We start from the raw sequence: 13,407 nt of genomic DNA, 5'->3' as shown, positions 1-13,407 counted from the left end.
TATATATATATATATATTTGAAGAAAGCACATACTTTGTGCTCAGAATGCAATAAAATGCAATAAGCCTAGTTTAAAATAGCAAAATCCATGTTCAAAAAGCATAAACATAAAATAACATTTAAAAAGTTAAAGTTGTAATTATTCACAGTTTGTGAAAATGAAAACATTAAATACAACTAGAACATGTTAAACATATTTGTTAGATCCAGTTTTATTTACCATTCACTCTCATATTTATTTTGTTTTTATTTTTGTAATGTGTTTTGTTTTGTGTAAAGTCATGTTATAATATAAAACTGTTTTGATGTCTTTGCTTTTTGAAATGCTTACTATTTACTGTTTTTCGTAGTGTGATTTTTGGTGAATTGTATTACAACCAGTTAGGGTCAGACATCATAATTAATAATAATAATAATAATAATAATAATAGTATATGGAACCCGCAACATACAAAATGTATTGTCCCCGTTTTTTTATTGATAGACAATAACAAGTGTGATTTCAGTTATATTTTGACCACTGAACAAGGAAATATCCCTCCATTTCATAAATAAGGTCATTTTACTCTAACTATAAGCAATGCATCACTGCTGCCAATCATTGTGGATTTTTATATATTTTATACCTATATTTATAGATCTTACAGATCTTTTCGGTTATCAAAAATATATTATTGTCTAGTATCAGTGAGATGACAAATGAAGCTTGTGTTCTCTTGACTAGATGAAAACAGACTTCTCATGGTCAGCTCAGACAATCGCAGAAGATTGTGCTCTTTTGATTGGACAAGCATACGCGTCTCGTGACGAGCTCAGCCAATCACGTGGTGATATGCTACAACCCTCCCGGGGTCGCCTCGTAACAACGATTTCCTTGTGTTGTGTTTACGAAGAAAACGGCAATTATTATTTGGAGAAAACACCACGGACAAAATTACCTGCAGGTCTTTTGTATTCCTTTTTATAATTTACTTTAGTGTGTTTAATATGCCTGTTCACCTCTTGTTTTATTGAGTACCAGTTCGTGACTAGCTAGGTGCTGGCGGGCTTGCTAGTCAGTTAGTTAGCCAGTGTGTCAAGACTATCCGGCTGACTGAACTGAACATTACACAAACGACTGTACGAGACACATCTGATCCGACTCAGAAGAAAAGAAATGCCGATCAAACACATGTCATGTTAATTTGAACACTTTTTCGTTTCGGAGCTGTTGCTGTTTTTACGCGGCTAAGGTTAGCTAGTTAGCTCACTTAACCAGCCGTGTTGCTGTTTTGTATACATATAATAACCGCTAAGTTAGTTTGTTCTGATCGGACTGTGCTGGAGAAATGGGTTCAATTCTTAGTCGAAGAATTGCTGGTGTTGAGGACATCGACATCCAGGCCAATTCTGCTTACAGATATCCTCCAAAATCAGGTAAGATGGACTGTTGTGATAGAAGGCGACGTTTATGTGCTCTTGCCTTCTAGTTGATAACACTTATCATCTCTAATAGACTGATTTCTTGAGCTCAGATAAGCTCCCATTTTAAACATTATCTAATAAGGTCATACTGTCAACAAACTGATTAAATGATGTAGTTAAAATCCATATGAAACCGGATTAGTATGTACAAAGTTTAATACCAGTGTAAACGATGGCAAAATGACAAAGAATGCCTTCACTGATGGTGTTACTCTGTTTATACATTTTGTTAGAGGTGTCAGATTGGATAATGACTATTTTCTTTCCCCAAGGAAACTATTTTGCCAGCCATTTTTTCATGGGAGGAGAGAAGTTTGACACTCCTCATCCAGAGGGTTACCTTTTTGGAGAGAACATGGATCTCAACTTTCTTGGTAACCGCCCAGTGCAGGTACAGCTGAATTTTGAATGCCTTGTGATTGTGTTGTCAGCTTTGAGACTTGGTTTTGTGATGTTTCCACTGTTGTCTCTTTTTGATGAACTCTTGTGTTGGCTTTAGATAAAAGCATTTGATAAGCATTAAAAGCATTTGATAAATAAAAATCTGAATAAAATATTAATATTAATTTTTCCTTTATTTTATTCTTTTTTTTCACGTGCGGTACCTGCCACAGTTTCCCTATGTTACTCCGGCACCCCATGAGCCAGTCAAGACACTGAGAAGTCTTGTCAACATCAGAAAAGACTCATTACGATTGGTCAGGTACTGATTCAGGATTACTATATAAAATATAAACATTCATATCCTGAGAACAAATGATCTCTGTGCTGCATGTAGTCGCTTTTTGTTCTGTTATTGGTGTATTTGCTTTTAAGTAATTTTGCATTTTCAATGTAAATTTGTGTGATTATAGGTATAAAGATGACGCTGACACTCCTACTGATGAAGGATCAAAACCAAGGGCCTTATATGGAGTGGAGTTCACCTTTGACTCTGATGCACGAGTGGCCATAACTATCTACTGCCAGGCTTTTGAGGAGTTCTCCAATGGGATGGCATTGTAAGGACAGTTACATGTTTAATGTTGTTTGAACAGGTATACATTTAATGTAGGGCTGCACGATTAATCGCATACGATATTTTACGCGCATCTTATCAGCATTTAATGTCACTACAAAATGAAAGTAGCAACAGATCTTTTTTCATATTGTGACGTACGTCTGAGTGTAACCCATTATGGACAAAGAAAACATGTAGGGTGTGAACTTGGTTCTATGCATTGATTGTTGATTGGATTTTGAGATGTGGGCGTTGCTGTCAAAAGTGGAGGCAGATGAACGTGAGCTTGCAGGGGTGGATTTAAGTAGGAATGCAACACTGGACCCCAAGCCTGTTGAAAATCGATACAAATATGTGATGATTCAAATCTGTTGAGATGTTAAACGAATCTCGATACAGTTGGGGGTGGGAGTTGATATGAATGTATCTCTGAGGTCTTCAGAAAAGTTTAGATGGTATTTTCTTTTCATCTTGCGTCTGTATAATGCATATTAAAGTAGCGTTTATAAGTGCAGCACATCGGTAACTGCTGTTCCATAAAAGCGCCACCTGCTGTCAGAGTTAATTTGCGTCTCATTCAGCCCATCTGCTGTTTTTGTTTCATCCAGACATGTAGTATAGTTTCACAAAACTAAAGTCAGACCATTCTGTTTTTGCTTCAGATTTCTTCAAATCTAAATAACATGTATGCAGCATCATTCTTTGGTTTCATGATTAAAATACAGGGGTTGCCTCTAATTTTAAATGGAAAGAGCACAGGCAAAGCCATAGTTTCTTTGTATGCAGAGATTTCTTTTATTTGTATTATTCATTAATTTTACAAGAAATGTCAAGCATTTTGTCCAAGCAATATAAAAGGACACCTTTTCATTCATAATTTGTAGCTAATATCGGTATCGGCCCCAAAAAACCCATATCGGTCGGGCTCTAATAATTTGTCTTTAAATTTAATTCAGTTAAAAAAAAATGTGAGACAATCGTATTGTGAAATCAGTATCGTGAATCGTATCACATCGTTACAATCCCTAGATTTAAATGCACTAAATGATTGGAGACGTCATCTGGTGACATAGGTCACCAGAGAGAATACGTTTTCTACTGGAATCAATTCTACTGGTCCAATTATGAGTATGACATTTTAATTAAACATTACAAGGTCAAAAACTAAAAAACAAAACAAAAAACATGCATGGATGAATGGTTCACAATAAGATCTATAATATGCATTTAGAAAATAGACTTCAAATGTGACAAAGTCCCCATTATCCATGTTAAATCAGTGTTGTCATATTCAGTAACAATATGTTTACAACCATTCATTGATACCATTACAATTTATTATCAATGTTAAAGTAATTATGTAATATTAAAGCTCATATCATGTTATATGTTTGTAATTGTCTGTTATATAATGGTGGGGATCTAAAACAAACAATCATTTGTGAACATGGAAATATTCTGGGTCTTTTAGCAATTAGTTTGTAGTGTAAGAATAGCAGTTTATAAAGAGATTACATAACAGTCTTTTGAGTAACTCTTTTGTGCAATTGTTCTTGTTTTACTTTGAAAGTTCATTGTTAAAGCTATGCATATGCAAAAGCTTAGTAATTGCAATCAGTCACTGGAGCACACTGAGCCACAGAGAAAATACATTTACATATGAAAAAGTTCTGTAAATGCAATGATTATCATCTGAACTAACTGAATGGCATTATATAAACATGTGGTTATGATATCTGTGCACTAACAATATATTTGTCTTATTAAGATACAGCCCGAAAACCCCTGCATTAGTCTCTGAAACCGTATATTACAAAAGAGGGGTTAGCCAGCAGTTTACGTTGCCATCCTTCAAGATCGATTTCTCTGAATGGAAGGAAGAAGATGTAAGTACCTTGAGTCTAGTTCAGTGCTGTCACTCTCCTCTGATGGTCAAATCCATACTGGCTTCTAAGATATTAATTTGACCTTTAGCATTAATTAGTTTGCACATAATGAAGGGCAAGATCAAGCAAATCCAATCAAATGAAAATGTCCTGACATTGGCAAATGTAAATTATTTGACTTGACTTGATGCATTTCTCTTCTTTTTTTAGCTCAACTTTGATTTGGACAGAGGTGTTTTTCCCATGGTGATTCAGGCTGTGGTTGATGAAGGAAATGGTATGTTTTCAGGACTTCATTAGGGTAGAAGAGTATAAAAGATTAAAGGGGTCATATGATGTTGCTAAAAAGAACATTATTTTGTGTTCTTTGCAACTTTACAGATCTTCTTTATGCACCAAGAGCTTGTAACACTCCAAAGAGAAAGGAAAAATTGAAATCGCATCATATGACCCCTTTAGAGGATTTGCTCTAACACTTTGTCACATCTCTTAACATTACACTGTTGATGCTTGTTGCTGGTTGGAAGAGATAAAGTTGCTCAACAACACTTTATCATGTTGTGTCTATACAGCACAGTGTTCCCCGAATATTTCAAAAGAGAACCAATCAGTGTGTTTGTTTAGTGCTGTTATGAATCTGCGTTTTAATTGTAACCATTTATTTCAGATTGTTTGGGACATGCACATGTACTGTTGGCAGCATTTGAAAGAGTGAGTTGAATTTGATGTCATATGCACAATTTCTGAAATGCTTATTTGTAGCGGTTGTGTATTTGTGCATCACAGGTTTTTTTTTTTTTTTTTTACATTTACAGCATGTTGATGGCAGTTTCTCAGTCAAACCTTTGAAGCAGAAACAAATAGTGAGTCTTAATGATTTCCATATTGTCCTGTTTGTAACATTATTCTGAAGTAGAGATGGTAATGAGTTCATAATATTTTTTTTCCTAAATATTTGCTTATACACCACAGGTGGACCGTGTCAGTTACTTGCTACAAGAGATTTATGGAATTGAGAACAAAAACAACCAAGAGACAAAGGTAAAAAGATGATTGCTGCTGTTCATTACATTTTCTATATATTTATATAGGTCTCTGTATTATTAGTAATGGAAAATGTCATTGTGATTTTTTTCCCCCAGCCATCTGAGGATGAGAACAGTGACAACAGCAACGAGTGTGTGGTGTGTCTGTCAGATCTGCGGGACACTCTGATTTTGCCCTGTAGGCACTTGTGCCTGTGTAACTCCTGCGCTGATACTCTACGCTACCAGGCCAACAACTGCCCGATCTGCCGACTGCGTATGTAACTGCTGTTGAAGGAATAGTCCACCTAAAAATAAAAATTCTGTCATCATTTCTTTCTGTGGAACACAAAAGAAGATATTTTGAAGAATGCTAATAAAATGGTTTCAGTGTTTTTTTTATTTTTTTTATTTTGAAGAATGTTGAGAACAAACAGTTTCGGTTCCCATTGAATTCCAATCTATTTTGTGACCATAGAATGGAAGTCAAAGAGAAATTCTTCAAAATATCTTCTTTTCTGTTACATAGAAGTAAGTCCTACAGGTTTGAAACATGACATGAGTGGAGAGTAAATTAAGCCATGATTTTTATTTTTGGGTGAACTATCAGTTTAACACTCCCACAGTTGTGTATCATTTGAGTAACATCCCGAGAAGCCTGTGAAGAAATTTAGAAGTGCCTTTTTTGTCTGTCTCCAGCGTTTCGAGCTCTTCTTCAGATTCGAGCTGTAAGAAAGAAGCCTGGAGCACTTTCTCCTGTTTCCTTCAGTTCAGTGCTAGCTCAAAGCATGGATCATGATGAGCACTCGGTATGACACATATCCATCTGTGTTGTCTCCATACAAGACAACATGGCATCACTCTCTGATTCTCATTATTTTGTCCCTTTTCTCAGAGCTCAGACTCAGTTCCCCCTGGCTTTGAGCCCATCTCGCTGCTGGAGGCTTTGAACGGTCTTGGTGCCGTGTCCCCTGGCCTTCCATCTGCACCTCTGTATGACGAGATCAACTTCTCTGGGAGCTTGAGTGGAGAGAGCAGGCAGCTCAGCTCACCTGACCACTCTGGAGACAGTGGCGGACAGAAGAGCGAAGTCAGCAAGTCACCTGACAGGTAAACCTGACTCACTGCATGTTTGTTTTTGGATACTGACCCAAACAAGCAATTGAGCCGAACAACATTGTGTGGATAAATACACTACCATTCAAACATTTGTGTTCGGTAAGATTTTTTAAATGTTTTTGAAAGAAGTCTCTTATGCTCACTAAGGCTGCTTATATTTGATCATAACATACAGTAAAAACGGTAATTACGGCTGCACGATTAATCGAATGTGATTGTCATGCGCATCTTGTCAGTAAAGCCAGTTCTGTGATTAGTAGTAAATCTCCAGCATGTCCTTTCAGATGGAGCAGCATTTACTACTTGTCATGCGCATTTTGTTAGTAAAGCCGGTTCTGCAATCAGCAGTAAATCATCATCACTTGCTTTCAGATGGAGCAGCATTTACTACACAGAGCCGTAGTTCACTGACAAGCTACGCAAAATCGCGTTCATGATCGCAGACGATTTAATCACGTGATTATGAAATCGTTCTGCGATTTATGAAATCTGTTTGCGTAGCTTGTCAGTGAACTACGGCTCTGTGTAGTAAATGCTGCTTCATCTGAAAGCACGTGAAAATACCACATTTAATAACATGTTTTTTACTCCAAACTCACTTCATAACGTCAGTCGAGTGTTTGTAGTAAATCCTTCTGTGAGATGATGTGGCTTCTTACACAGAATAAGGCAAGCAACATATTTCATAGTATTCTAAGCAGTGTTAAAGGCTATGTCGATTAGCATTGCATTATTATATACTTTATTATAATAAAAAATTATAATAAGACGAACTCGGATAAACCATATATTGTAGTCGTTGGTTTATTTGTCACGTTGAATTAATGAAAGCAGTTAAATCTTCTGTTTATTCAGCAACTGCTATAGGGATTTCCTGGGTTTCTTCTGCAAAGCGTAGTTGGAGTTTCAGCGCGAGAGCGCCCTCTGGCCTTCGGATGGAGATTTACTGCTGATCACAGAACCGTGCTTCACTGAAAGATACGCATGACAATCGCAGCTTCTGCCTAATCGCAATTTATCGCCTTTGCGATTTAATTTCGATTAATCTTGCAGCCCTAACTGTAATATTGTGAAATATTATTGCAATTTAAAATAACAAATTTCTATTTGAATATATTTTAAAATGTAATTTATTCCTGCAAATCAAAGCTGAATTTTCAGCATCATTACTCCAGTCTTCAGTGTTATATGATCCTTCAGAAATCATTGATTTGATTTGCTTCTCAGGAAACATTTCTTATTATAAATGTTGAAACAGTTTTGCTGATTCATATTTTTGAGGAAACCGTGATGCATTTTTTTCAGGATTCCTTTGATGAAAATAACAGAATTTATTTTGAATAGAAATCTTTTGTAACATTATACATTTCTTTACTCTTACTTGATTAATTTAATACCTCCTTGCTAAAAAAAACCAAAAAAAAAAAACAGTCATGTGAACAAGTCAAGATTCTCTGTCCCCTTAAACGTATCCAGCACTGCACAGATTTTTTACTAGGAAATGTGTTAACACAGGAATAAAAACAGCACTTGTCAAACTATTTCATGGACTATGAAACATTGCTTTCAAAAATAAAATAATGCTTTTGGCTGATCTCAAGTGGGATTTTTTGATAAGTGATCTTTGCTTTCTCGTGACTGAGTAATAATAGCTGGGTAATGGCCAGTTAAGGGCTGAACTTCCTGCATCAAGCATCTGCTTGTGTCACAGCAAGATGTCATGAACTTCTCCTTTCCATAAATCCGAATAATGACTCCACTTGCCATTTTCAGTACATCCTGTTTTTTATTGTAGCCATGAGGAAAATATACTCAGCATCTCAGGAAGTAGGCATGTGTTGACTCATAGTCCGTCTTCCTGTTTTAACTAAAAGTGCCCATTTCAAATAATTTTGTTGAGAGTTCTAACACAAATAAAAAGATTGATTGATTGATTAATTACTTGATGAAGAAAATGGTCAAATAAAACAAATTGGCAAAAAATAAATAATAATAATAACTGAATGATACACATTTGTTTATATATAATATATTTATATATCAATAAGCACATCAAGATTAAAAAGTAACCATAAAAAAACACTCATCTGACATAGAGTGGAGAAGTAGATGCCTGTAATTAGGGTAGTGCACATATACAAAACTAGTGTCTGTATAAAAGCGATTGCATTTTTATTCTTTCACATGTTTATATATATATAAAAAAAAAGGTAAACGTTTTATCCTGTTAATCACAGGGTCTGCTGTGGAAAAAAATTGCCCTTACGGCACAAAGGTTGCTGGGACACAGACACCTCTTTGATGAGTGTCCACATTTTTTGTAGCAACTTGTGTTCTCTTTCCACCATGAAAGCAGATCCCCATTCTGTGGGATGCGTGAATATACAGATTAGAATATAAACACTTCCTACTTCATCACCGCTCATCAGACCAGTGTCACATGTCCACAGCGCCACCCAGTGCATTTAATTGTAATGGTGAGAAATATAAAAGATATTTTAAAGGGGTCCTATTATGCTTTTTCACTTTTTCAACTTTAGTTAGTCTGTAATGTTGCTGTTTGAGCATGAAAAAGATTTACAAAGTTCAAAGTCCACTTCAAAAGGAGATATTTTAACGGAAGTCACTTTTCAAAAACTACAACGAATGACTCGTTTGGACTACAACACATATTTTCCGGGATTTGTGATATCACAAATATCTACGAATGGGACGAGACCAGGTTGAGCTGCACTAGAGAAGGCAACGAGTGTTATCACTATGTCGGTGACACGCTAGCTTTCCCAAGGCAGACGAACTTAGTGGTTACAATCATCCGGGTCTAAATCACGCTCAAATCGATTTGATTTTGACGCAATATTTACACTGAAGCTTGCAGCAGGATGGTAAGGGTCATGACATTTCCCGACCAGGCGCCGAGTGCTGCCAATCACAACACACTGGCCCAGCTAACCAATCACAGCACATTTCGTATTTCAGAAGGCAGGCCTTCATTTGATACAGGAACTATTCGAGCCGTTCATGCCAGACTGGGGAGAGAGGTGTTGTAATAATGTAAAATATGTGAAAAATAATGTGTTTTTCGAACAACCTAGTATGAGAGCCTGTTCTAGTACAACCCCAAAACAAAATCAAGACTTTGTAAAAGAGCATAATAGGACCCCTTTAATGTTTCCTACGATAAGGACAAAGGCACAAACATTAAATAGTGTTTGTACTAGAAGACTTAATTAGTGCATCATCCCTAGTCCTGACAGTCTGTGTGTTTGCAGCACTCTACGCTCTCCATCGTCACCCATTCAGGAGGAGGATGAAGAAAAACTGTCTGAGATATCTGATGCACAAGCTCACATGCTGCTGTCCAGCAGTCCTGCCCCCACTGAGGTCAGCAACACAGCCCATATAGCATCTTACCCACGGCCTGCTTGATGGGGTTGTACCTTTCTCATGTTCTTCACTGTCTTTGTATTGTCAGGGAACGGCTGGGGAGGATGCCCCTGATTCACTGTCTCCTGAAGATGGTGAGTTACTCCACTGTTATCACTGTCTGACTGGAAATAGGAAAAGTGCTATATTACGTTAAAGCTATTTTTGTGTCTGTTAAATGCTTTCATCACAATAATGTAATGTCTTACGTAGTGGTCGACCGATATATCGCCTCGGCCGATACGTTTTTCTGTTTGGCCGATGCGTTCGAGGCCTTTTTTTACTTTTATTTTGACGGTGCGCCGGACTTTTATTTTGACGGCGCTGAGAACGGCCGCGCCTGACCACACAGTGCTCACATTCTCCCTCTTGTTTGCCGTCATTAACAGTTCTGTCTAATACGGATAGAAGTCTGTCTAATAATCCGATAGAACTGTTAAACAAAGGAATTAAAATGTATACAAAGTATTATATTATGAGTAATTGAAAGGCAAACATTCTAATACTGTCAAAAAACACACATCGGTCGACCACTAGTCTTATGTTGTTTTTTTTCTCTGGACATATTGATATGTGATTAATTGGAATAAATTTGACACATTAATTAGCGTAGCATGTTTTTATGGATTTTAATAGAATGACAGCCCTGGTTGAAAGTGTTGATAGGGGCATGTTCAGATGTGCTGTCATAGAAGCAAACATTTCAAAGTCCTATTGTTTACCACTTTGGCTACATATTATGTGGTGTCCAAAAAGTGTTACCAAATGTCCAAATAGGAGCCCTTTTTATTTTACTAAATTAAAGGTTATGGTTAAAACAAGTCAATTCTGCCAATGGTAGAACACCAAATATACTTACAGAACTGTCCTAAAGTTTGTGATCGGTAGTTTTTTTTTAATGTTTTTGAAAGAAGTCTTTTATGATCAGCAATGCTGCATTTATTTGGTCAAAATACAGTAAAACAAGTAATACTATGAAGAAATATTACATTTTCATCATTTAGAATCATTCAGATATGCTGACTTGCATAATGCTGATTTGAAGTTTAAGTTTTTTTTGTTTTTTTTTAATATTTTATTTTAAATTTAATTTATCTCCAGTAATTAAAATGTTTTTTTTTTATGGTTTAGTTTTAGTTAACTATAATAACCCTGCTTAATATTTTTGTGGAAAACATTTTTTTTTTTTTCAAGGTTCTTTCATGAATAGAAAAAAAAGCATTTATTTGAAATGGACATTTTTTTGTAACATGATAAATGTCTTTACTGCCAGTTTTGATTAATTTAATGTGTCCTTGCTGAATAGAAGTATCAATTAAAAAAAAACAAAACGTCATAACCCCATGCTGTTGAAGGGCAGCGTATATTACAAATATTTTGAAAACAAGTGGAGAACATAAGATACTGATCAAGAATCCAGAAATTGCTAGTGTCGTGTATTAATAATGCATTTTTACTAAATAAAGAATAATCTATTGTGCAACTACAGCTTTTGTTTCTATCGTTTGTGAATCTATACAGAGGATCGACTGAATTTGGAGGAAGAGGTGTTGAATGACTACAGCAGTGAGCACAGCAGCTTTACCAAGACTGAAAGTGACCCCCCTGGAGACCTGTCCCTCTCTGGTGTGTACACATCCGGACACAAGAGCCTATTGTGCATGCTTTGAGTGTGTCCTTTACAGAGACGTTATTGTCCTGAGTGTGTGTGCACTCTTCGAACAACATTGTTCGTTCTTTCTCTCTTGCAATTTGACAAACGCTATGTTTCTGGCTCTCGGTCATTCAGCTCTAACCTGTGTGCCATTTATTCCTTGACTTCCTTTCCCTGCCTTCCTGGCTTCTCTCGTGGTCTTGCTCTGGGCAGCTCTAGGTCCTGATTCCTGCTCTATTGGTATGGAAGAGTAATGGGTATGTAGGCTTCTGTGTCCTTCTCTCGGCTGTTCCTCCATGTTCTTGTTCTCAGTGCCATGCAAACCTATACGGCACAAAAAGTTCTTCAGTCTCCAGTTTTACTGGTTTAATCAATCATTAAATTGTTGCTTTGACATATTTGTTAAACTTTGATGTGCCTGTTTATAAAATATGGCATGTGTTACATGTTTTGATATTTGTGTAGAGTAGATTTTTTAACTGCAGTATTTGTCATTTCTGTAGGATTGTCTGGCTCAACTGGAAGTCTGAACACTCAGAGTACCTGCTGCTCCAGCCAGCCGCTCCTGGGTCCCTCAAGCCATTTGCACATGGATGATGATGAACTGGATGTTTAACCCTGCCCATCTCCTTCTTTGTACAGCCCGACATGTCTCCACATTGCAGTTTGATGCACTCCCATTCCAGTATCCCACTTTGAACATGATTGACTCTTGTTCCAGGCCTTTTGTTTCTGAACATAACTGGCTGAGGCCGATGAGCTTGTTCTGGTGGTGTGTCATATTTCTTGTGCTTGGTTTTTAGGGCTCTATTTTATCAAGTTGCTTACTTCACCCAAAGTGATCACCCTTACGTTATTCAAACTCTGCATTATTATCTTCCATGAATCACTAAAGTAGTTGGGCAGAATGTCCAGTCTGATCTTTTACATTCCATGAAAGTGGAAGTTGATTTTAAAGTACTTGGTAAGCTCCAAAAACCAGTAAAATAAAATGATTAGTCCATACTACATATCAAGTAATCAAGTTTTCAGAAGCCATATGAAATATCTGTGATGAACAGACCAAACTCTAAACCATCTAATAATATTCCCTCCAATTACAAAATGCCTTCATGGTCTACTTTTAATGAACTTTTGGCGATTTACAATCCATCCTTTCATGGAAAAAGAAAATAAAGGATTAGAATGATGATAGATGATCATTTTCATTAGTGAAATGGTAGATGGTTGTTGCAGGTGAAATTCCTGCTGATTTGTGGATACACTCTTAAAAAAAAAAAGTTTTTTTTTATTCTTTTTTTTAATTGGCATCTATTGTTTCTTGAAGAACTTTTAACATCCAAGGAACTTTACCATTGCACAAAATGTTCTTCATAGTGGAAAAAGGTTCTCTAGATGATTAAAATGTTCTTCACACTAGATTGTTTTATGAACTGTTCACTGAAAGGTTCTTTGAGGAACTTTCTCACCACTTCTATGTGTTAAACCTTTATTTTTAAGAGTGTGGTTGAGGGTGAAGCGGGTCATTTTGATGCTTGGTTATGTGAAGCTAGATATAGAGCTTTGATCCAGGACTATTAGATAACTCTAATAAACATACAGCAGCTTGTTACGATTAATAAGACGAAGCACATTTCAATAAAAACTCATTTCAGGATCTCTGTACGAGTAAATGTAAAAGTCAACAAATGATCATGTGTTTAATGAGTGAATAATACAGAAATATAATTAGTAAATGTTTTAGTAAGTGCTTAATGTCCTGAACTTATTTTTTTGTGTGCTGACTGAAGATGAGCAGTCAGAAAAGCACTTTTGAGTATATATATATATTC

General features: G+C 36.3%; 1 protein-coding gene across 2 annotated transcripts; it reads left to right on the top strand.

The window, feature by feature from the left end:
- Positions 1–809: 809 nt before the first annotated feature.
- On the top strand, positions 810–12,543 carry LOC107670506 (E3 ubiquitin-protein ligase MGRN1-like). 2 transcript variants are annotated; one of them, XM_016463135.1, is made up of 17 exons: positions 810–1,417; positions 1,738–1,856; positions 2,080–2,168; positions 2,320–2,466; positions 4,234–4,351; positions 4,562–4,628; positions 5,019–5,062; positions 5,167–5,214; positions 5,324–5,392; positions 5,494–5,653; positions 6,076–6,185; positions 6,272–6,486; positions 9,768–9,879; positions 9,971–10,016; positions 11,443–11,547; positions 11,789–11,832; positions 12,079–12,159. In XM_016463135.1, the coding sequence occupies exons 1-16, from the start codon at positions 1,330–1,332 to the stop codon at positions 11,827–11,829; spliced, it is 1,578 nt and encodes a 525-aa protein (XP_016318621.1). In that variant the 5' UTR covers positions 810–1,329; the 3' UTR covers positions 11,830–11,832; positions 12,079–12,159. The 2 variants fall into 2 exon arrangements, with proteins under 2 accessions (XP_016318621.1, XP_016318620.1); XM_016463134.1 differs by lacking the exon at positions 11,789–11,832 and having other exon boundaries at positions 812–1,417; positions 12,079–12,543.
- The last annotated feature ends 864 nt before the right edge of the window (positions 12,544–13,407 follow it).

The sequence above is a fragment of the Sinocyclocheilus anshuiensis genome, unplaced genomic scaffold (assembly GCF_001515605.1).
Source record: "Sinocyclocheilus anshuiensis isolate Anshui unplaced genomic scaffold, SAMN03320099.WGS_v1.1 scaffold476, whole genome shotgun sequence".
In the NCBI taxonomy this organism is placed as follows: Eukaryota; Metazoa; Chordata; class Actinopteri; order Cypriniformes; family Cyprinidae; genus Sinocyclocheilus; species Sinocyclocheilus anshuiensis.
The sequence above is the reverse complement of the archived record's forward strand: the minus strand, read 5'-3'. Positions and strand labels throughout refer to the sequence as shown.